We start from the raw sequence: 8,873 nt of genomic DNA, 5'->3' as shown, positions 1-8,873 counted from the left end.
TGGTGCTTTATAATAGGATTGCTAGTTCTTTATGGGAAGAGGAATAGCTATATCAGGGGTCGGCAACCTTTGGCACGCGGCTCGCCAGGGTAAGCCCCCTGGCGGGCCGGGCTGGTTTGTTTACCTGCTGAGTCCGCAGGTTCAGCCGATAACGGCTCCTATTGGCTGTGGTTCACCGCTCCTGGCCAATGGGGGCTGCAGGAAGCTGCGGCCAGAACATCCCTAGGCCCGCACCACTTCCCACGGCCCCCATTGGCCAGGAGCAGCGGACTGCAGCCAGTGGGAGCCGCGATCGGCTGAACCTGTGGACGCAGCAGGTAAACAAACCAGCCCAGCCAGCTAGGGGGCTTACCTTGGCAAACCACGTGCCAAAGGTTGCCGACCTCTGAGCTATATCAATAAACGGCACTTTATATAGGTATAACTGCATCCACACTAGGTCAATGCTGAAAATTTGTATATTGGCATAGCTATGTCAGGCAGGGGTGTGAAAAAGAAGAGAGGTTTTATTAACCTAGCTCACTGCATTCAGGGCGGTGGTGTTCCTGCACTGACAGAAAAACCCCTGGCTGTATGTACTCTACTGGGCTATGGCAACATAGCTATACCACTATAGTCTCCAGAATGGGAATTTGGATTTTTACCGGTATAACTACTTCCTTAAAAAAAATCACCCCCATAACCAAATAATTATACTATTAAACTTTTAAGGGTAGACCAGGCCTTATATTGGTTTACCTTGCACCTGTAAATTTAGAAGTGTGAGCTAAACTGATATAATCAAGAGTATCCACACAGGAGTTTGTACTAGTCTAACTAAATTGGTTTTCTAAACCGCTTTAACTTAAATCAGTGCAATTTCTGTGCATAGAGAGGCCCTTCATTTTAGGATTTTTTGTCATTTAATCTTGCTTTCAAACCTAATTCCCATGTTCTAGTTAAGAAATGCAGAGGAAACCTTCCTTATTTACTTTGAAAGTGCTGTTTGAAAAGCAGAATGTTCTATAACATGTAGAACAAAACTGAAAATTGACATAGAAATAGTAAGAGCAGGGCCGGCTCCAGGCACCAGCCCAGCAAGCAGCTGCTTGGGCAGCCAATGGTGGGGGGGGGCGGCACATCTGGGTATTAGGCAGCAATTCACGGGGATCCCTCACTCCCTCTTGAAGCGAAGGACCAGGCACCAAATTACCAGCCAAATACTGAAGTGGCCAGCGGGTAGAGCTGCAGACTTAGGATCGCGGCCATATTTTTTTCTCTTTTCTTATTGCTGCTTGGGGGTGGCAAAAACTCTGGGCTGGCCTGAGTAGAGTGCTAATCTCTTTTCTTTGCACCCCTTTTAACATCAGGCCCCAAGATTTGCCACCTGGATCTGAATTTTTTCTGATGTGCAGGGATGTTCCTATCTTGGGTTTAGTTTTTTAAATCTCTATCTCTGGCTATTACTTGTCATAAAAGTCCCTCAAAGATACAGACTGAGACACTTTCAGTAGTTTTCATTCAGCATTTGTATTCAAAGGGTTTTACAAACACTGCTGTAAAGAAATGAAAGAGTGGAACGCTGTTTCAGGATTTAAATATCCCCTGCAATGTTGGGCATTTGAAAATTGCTTGAGATTCAAGAAGTGATACGACCAGTCTAGTTTCGCTGTCCCACGGGGGGTGTGGGTGGGGGGAGAAAGAAACTTGCATTTTTTAATTATTTCATTTAAACATTCCATTGCTACTGCCACAGAGATAGGGACAATTATTACTTAAATAGATGAGCTCACATTGATACCATTATAATAACCATCGGTTCTATTGGGAAAAGGTCAGATGGTAATTCTAGTAAAGGCTTTGTGACCCACCTGGAGAAAGTTAAAAGAACTAATGCCGTCATGTCCACGTGCCATCATGAAAAACAGGTGGAGAGAGGTTTTCCTGCCCCTCTCCCCTGACCGTAGCCATCTCGGGGGAGTAGTCACAGGGAATGGAGTTCTACCTGCAGCTGTGCCCCAATAGACCCCCAACTCAACCACCAGGTGTGGAAAAACAGGCTACAAAGGTCCAGTTCATGAGCACGTGTCAAATGGCATCATCCATGAGGGCAAATTCTGTGTTCCAGAGGAATGAGACATAGGAACCCATGGCACCATCTGGGAAGGCAGTCTTGTGTTCCCAGGAGAAAGATGGAAGAGAAGACGGAAAGCAGGAAAGATAGGGGATTGGGTCCCAGCTCTTGGAGTGTCTAAAGCTGGGTACTGAAGTCCCCTGGTTGGACTCCTGCATTTCTATAGGACCATAGGGAAAAGCCACTAGTGCATTGCTTCCTTGATGATGACATAAGCAAACAGTGACTGGTTACCTTTATCAGAGTAGGGTGGGCAAGGCCTGGGAGTAATGAGAGAAGCCTTTCCTGCTCCTTTGTCTTATATCAGAATCTAGAAGCCATCCAGCGCAATTGATTTTCTTCACTGCAACTCCTTGCACTACCATCAGCACAGCTGTGCCCTGATTAGAATGCATGAGATTCAGATGTGCTAGTTCAGCAAGACCACAGAACATTGGATGTCGAGGAAGGAGCATGAAGGGTGAGCTCACTGGTGGAGGCCTGAGATTTGTATTCCAATCCTGGCCTATTAGCCATAACCTACATCTCATCTTAATCTCTAGTGAATGTTTTGTCCCATCACCAGAGTACCCTACAATCTGCACTTATGGGGAGCTCTGTGAGAGAGGGCCATGCCTGGAAAAAGCCAGGGGTATTTCAGCTAAGCCTGGAAGAGCAGCTGTCTAAGGAGTTTGCATAGCTCCTGTCTGGTTCTTGTTAGCACGCTCTAGTGAGCACTAGATTCATACAAGTTTAAATAAAAGAACATGCAAACTTTCCTTTAGCATCTCATATGAAAGTATCACAGAAGTTATTAAGCCAGCCAGCAGTGTCTGAAAATTGCAGCTGCTGAAATGCCTTGGGAGTAATAGGGGAATGTTTTCATTCCCCTTAACTCTGTCCTCCTGAAACTAATATACATGCATCCAATAACGTAGGCAGAAAAGTTCACATTTACAGGACGGGGTGGGCGGCAGCATAGAACACCACTGAATTTTGTCCCCATAGGCTCATCCATTACTACCCCTGCCCTATACACACTTCTGCAATCTCCCTCTCAAGGCAGACCTGCCACTGCACACACTACAGTTACTAACAGCAGGTGCAGTTAGACAGAGAGCCGGCAGTGGGGAGGACCAGAAAAGCCAGTCAGCCACCAGAAGAAATGTTGTCTCCAGGAAGTTGTGTGCCCTGTGACACCCAGTGCACATGCCTCCAGACTGAGCAGGACAGCCAGACCTAGGGTGATGCTTGTCATCACAGGGGAAACCTGCCAAAGAATTGCTGGGTTAAACTAGCGCTGTGGAAATCCTTCATTGTGAAAGCAGGGGAAAGACCTGTTTTCATTTTTGATGGAGGCCCTCGGCTTCCCTTCCAGAGATTCACAGACCATTCAGCAAGCTGCTTGGAGCCAAATTTCAACCAAGACCAGGGTGGATTTATGGCTTTGGGTGGAAACAGTCAAAATGGGGCTGTTTTGGTTAAGCTTTCCTGGGGGGCTGTAGGATGGGTTTGATCCCCAATTTCAAAGCAAGGCTCATGGCAACATGAACCCACATGCACTGCCCTGGGGAAAATGTTTGGGAGCCCCCTGTGAACCAGAAGGGCTGAGACTGCCATTAGGAAATCTGTGTTAGGGACATGGGGACCCTGTAGGCCAGTGTGGCTGCTGTTACAAGGGCATGTTGTGAGGGGCAGGGCATGCAGCAGGCAGCCAGAATGTTAACATTTGCACTCCGTGAGTGCAATGGCACATGGGCAAGGCCAGGGCAGCATAGACACCCTGTTATTACTGTGCTGTGCTAGCTCCTACAGGCCCCCATCAGGACCCCATTGCGCTAGGTGCTGTACACACAGCTAACAAAAGACAGCCCCTCCCCCCAAGATCATACGCTCTACCTTTATGATGAGGCAAGAGGTGGATACAAGAAACAGACAGGGGAACAGTGAGATGGTTACAGTCAGAAAAATAAGCTGCAGTCCCAGCACACCACTTGCTCAGTTTGCTGTCAAGTGTTTGTAGGCATCACATCAGAGGTGAGTTTTAAGGGGAGATCTGAAAGATAATAAAACCCATCCCAAAGGGGATCCTGGCAGAGCAGGATGGGGGCATTGCCAGTTCCCCTCACCCTGTCTGCCCCCTAGCACTCTGAGGCCAGCCCAAAGGGAGGGAGCTGCAGCCATTGCTCCCCAGTGTATTTCTCACAATGCCCTAAGAGGCATTCTGAATGGGCCGGCTCTGCGTCCTGCAAACCATGCCTGTCAGCCTGCCCCAATGCACATGTGGCTGCAAAGCTATAACCCAGGCCCAATTTCCTGTCAGAACTGCGCATCAGAAAAGGGCAATGGACTAATCTGCCCCCAAAATGGGCTAAGTCAACAATGATGACCTCAAAACCAACTCCCCCACAACTCATGCCCTTGCACGGGGGAAAGAAGTGACAGAGAAAATCTCTCTCTCCCCCTTCTCAGCTGACCAGTGGGGTGGGTCCTGTTAAACGTGATCCATTGCTGATTGCTTGTTTGCAGCTCACCAAGGCTGCGAACCACGAACCCACATTTTAATCATGTTCCCTTCCCACCCACCCCCACAGGCTACAAGGAACAGGGATTCCACAGCAGCTGTAATGGCTGGGACAAGGGTGTTCCAAGGAACATGGCGAGAGGTTGTGTTTGGCAGCTGTGGCAGAAGGACTTTCCATTTTCACTTTTCTTTTCTCTTGTTTTTTAAACCAATGCGTGCGTCTGTTCAGCGGAGCGGAGGTGCAGAGCAGCAGATGGAGACCTTCACTGATCCCTTTTAGAACCAGCGATGAGGCAAACATGACGTGGGTTAGGACTGGCACAGCCAGCACGTCGTGATGGGCGGCCAATCCCGAGGAGGGAGGAAAACATTGGTAGAATGAGATGCTACTGTGGAAGATGGCACTTCGACCGGCGGTGAGAAGAGTGGAGATGCTGCTTTCTCCAGCCACTGGGTGTGAAGCAGCTGGAGATAATTGCCCTTCTTGTAGTTCACCATTAAAGGATACCAGCTGTGAACATCAAGATGAAGGATATATTTATAGATATATGTCCAGTATGTAAAAGCCAAAGCTGAGTGGTACCTTGTCTTCTGAGAGTCCTTTCTTCACTGTTTTGTGATAACAGGGGCTCAGCTCAGCCTCTCCTTCTGTGTGTGTTTATGATGCTCACTGAACCTCTGTCGTTGCAGATGCTCTGACGTTGTGCTTGTGGCTGCTCTAAATCATACTTTACTGGTGACCCAGGCTGTGAATATGCCCTACCTGCTTGTACCTGCTGAAAGAAGAGAAAAGACTGGACCTGCCATGGGCCAGCAACAAACTGGTTCTTAGAAAGAACTGGGACACTGTGGTGTGACGTGTGCTTTGTGTGGGGGGTGGGTGGGTTGAGGCTTGTGCTGTCTAATGCTAACGGTTTTAAACTGCTATTTACAGAGACTAAAATGCCCATGAAAGAGACTTGTGGATAAATAGCACCATAATGTGGAAGTTAATATACTTACCGTGTGTGTTTTGTTGCCCATGTTGCATACTATAGTGGTCTCGGTCTCTCTCCCAGTGGACAAGTGCCCATATTTCAAAGGCCACTGCAACAGATGGCACTAACTGGACACCATGTTAGCAGTCTTAGCCACAAGGCTAAGGGTGTACTGGGGCACGGAAAATTAACTACCCTTTCAAGCCTAGAGTGGTGGTCCCTCCAGGTCAGGGTTAAGCCATACTGATATTGTGAAGCACTGCCACTGGCTAACCTTCAAATAGATGCAGCAGAAAGAAAGGGCTTAAGTCTCCAGGCCCCTCCATCCAGCACACCAGAATGAAATTCATGTGAAGACTGATGGCCTGATGTTCAGAGGGGCTGTGGGTGTTCAGCAGTTCTGAATATCAGCCCCTTAGGGCATTGCGAACAATGGACAGAACCATGTTTGCCAGTCACTTTCCATCTATGAGAAGATGATGAGAGGAGCCATTCAGCAACAAAATCATACTGCCATTGCCACCTTTTGGGAACTATCTTTTCAGCAAACTAGTTAAAAATTCCCATAGCCTTAATCGAGATGCCTCAAAACAGAGACACGTCCAAGTGCAAGATTGCTCAGTAACTCACTCTCTCTCATACACATCCCTCTTTGTTTCATAGGTAAGATAACCAGTGGGAGAGGGGCTAGGGCATGAAATCCCACCTCCACATAGCTTTCTATCCAGATCTCCCACTCCCTGTTTGCTTTTGGATCATGCTGTCTTTTTTCAAAGCCAACAGATCTGTTCACTTAGAATGACCTTTATTCTCGTTATAGAGAACAAAGAACAAAAGTAAAGTCTCTATGATGGAGCACTAGTGACAGATGTGGACACCCTCTATAAAAGTCTGCACTGGACTGAACACAAAAATGGCTGCCTGGCTCTGCAGAGAGCCAAGTCCTTTCAGATTTAAAGTGGTAGTGCTCAGAAAAACCAAGAAATAACAGTTACATCGTTAGATACACCACAGCTAAGCCCCTCTCTCCAGACTCAGATGAGGCCTGCATTTTGTAGACCTGTATGTAAATAACTACCACAGGTAGCATGGGAGGGACAGTAACCTAATTTCAACACTATTGTCACTACAAAGCAGGTAGCTCAGACTGTCTCTAATCTCAAATGTTCTTCTCCCAGTTGTAACTGGGCGGCTTGTCTTCATTGAAGGATGTGTTCATTTTTCTTCTGAGAAGCCAGGATTTCCCTCCTCCCCCCACATCACCCTCACATCCTCCTGCTCCTGTCAGGGTTTCACCAGTGCATTTCATTCATCTTTTTCTGGATTTCAGAAATAACTAAGACAGCTCCTCAGTGCATCCGTCAGAAAGCTGTCAGAAGGGGAGACACCGGTCTACTCGCTGCACTTCTCTCTACTCAGAAAAAATCACTTCTCCCACGGTCATGGAGCAGGCATAATTTAAGGCAGGGGTCGGCAGCCTTTCAGAAGTGGTGTGCCGAGTCTTCATTTATTCACTCTAACTTAAGGTTTTGCATGCCAGGAATACATTTTAACGCTTTCAGAAGGTCTCTTTCTATAAGTCTATAATATATAACTAAACTATTGTTGTATGTAATTAAATAATGTTTTTAAAATGTTTAAGAGGCTTCATTTAAAATTAAATAAAATGCAGAGCCCCCCAGCCCGGTGGCCAGGACCAGGGCAGTGTGAGTGCCACTGAAAATCAGTTTGTGTGCCACCTTCGGCACCCGTGCCATAGGTTGCCTGCCCCTGATTTAAGGTCCTACTCCCACTGACTTCAACAGAAGCTGGAGACAGATTATTATTTTCTTAGTACCAATCAAAATAATTCAGGCTTACCCATCATCTACATCAAAACCTTCCTATTCCACAGAGCTGATCCATCTCTCCTTCGGTCCACTCTCTCAGGCAGGTCTACACTGCATTCTAAAACCCACAGCAGCCAGTCTCAGAGCCTGGGACTACACACTCATGTTCACACTACAGCGCTAAAAACAGCTGTGTAGACATTCGGGCTCAAGCTGGAGCTTAAGATCTGAAGCCCATTTCCCTCCCAGCCTGAGCTGTAATGTCTACACTGCTGTTCTTAGTGCCACAGCATGAGCCCAAGTCATAGACTTTAAGGCCAGAAGGAAGCATAATGATCATCTAGTCTGACCTGCACATCACAGTCCACAGAACCTCTAACCATTGACTCCTGTAATAGGCCCATAACTTCTGGCTGAGTCACTGAAGTCCTCAAATCTTGATTTAAAGACTTCACGTTACAGAGCATGCCCCATTTACTCTCATTCAAACCAGCAAGTGACCCATGCTGCAGAGGAAGGTGACACCCCTCCCTGACTCCTTCACAACTCCAAATGTAGCAATCAGTTTGACTCACCAGCCAGTCACCTGGGAAAGAATTCTCTCTAGTAACTCAGAGCCCTCCCCACCTAGTGTCTCATTTCCAGCCACTGGAGATATTTGCTGCTAGCATTCACAGATGGGCCATATGCCATTGTAGGTAACCTCCTCATACCACCCCCTCTCTAAACATATGAAGCCCAGTCTTGAAACAAGTTAAGTTTTGTTGTCCCCAATGTTCCCCTTGGAAGGCTGTTTCAGCACTTCACTCCTTTGATGGTTAGTAACCTTTGCTTAATTTCAAGCCTAAATTTATTAATAGCCAGTTTATATCTATTTGTTCTTGTAGCAACATTGGCCCTTAACTTAAATAACTGCTCTCTCTTCCTGGTATTTATCCTTCTGGTGTATTTACAGAAAGCAATTATATCTCCCCTCAGCCTTTGTTTTGTTAGGCTAAACAAACCAAGCTCCTTAAGTCTTCTCTTATAAGGCAGGTTCTCCATTCCTCTGATCATCCTAGGAGCCTTTCTCTGTGCCTGTTCCAGTCTGAATTCACCTTTCTTAAACATGGGAGACCAGGATTACACACAGTATTCCAGATGAGGCCTCACCAGTGCCTTGTGTAACGGTGAGAACACTTTTCTATCTCTACTAGCAATACCTCGCCTAGATCTGGGCTCTGAGACTTCCTGCAGTGGGCTTCAAAACACAGTATAGACTTACTCAGACACTAGGCATGGGAAAATAGATCAGCATTTCAGTCAAAAAACTACCCTGATGGGCAATAGGTTGAGGATCTGTCAGACATGGAAAGGAAGGAGAGTGAGTTCAAGACTCCAGGAACCTTCACTGAAATTTTCTAAGTCTCTTCCATTTAAACCTGGGGGCTGCTAGCTCAAGTACTTTAGCT

The 8,873-nt window shown here is 46.8% G+C and overlaps 1 protein-coding gene across 1 annotated transcript in view; it reads left to right on the top strand.

The window, feature by feature from the left end:
• The window catches only part of STUM (stum, mechanosensory transduction mediator homolog), a 178,945-nt gene extending 173,460 nt beyond the window's left edge, over nucleotides 1–5,485 (top strand). Inside the window, exon 4 of the mRNA XM_030557382.1 lies at nucleotides 4,846–5,485. Coding sequence (XP_030413242.1) covers nucleotides 4,846–4,886 — 41 coding nt within the window. The 3' untranslated portion in view covers nucleotides 4,887–5,485. The remainder of the gene's footprint in view (nucleotides 1–4,845) is intronic.
• The last annotated feature ends 3,388 nt before the right edge of the window (nucleotides 5,486–8,873 follow it).

This window comes from Gopherus evgoodei, chromosome 3 (genome assembly GCF_007399415.2).
Source record: "Gopherus evgoodei ecotype Sinaloan lineage chromosome 3, rGopEvg1_v1.p, whole genome shotgun sequence".
NCBI classification, from domain to species: Eukaryota; Metazoa; Chordata; order Testudines; family Testudinidae; genus Gopherus; species Gopherus evgoodei.
This window is presented reverse-complemented; position numbering and strand designations above follow the sequence as displayed.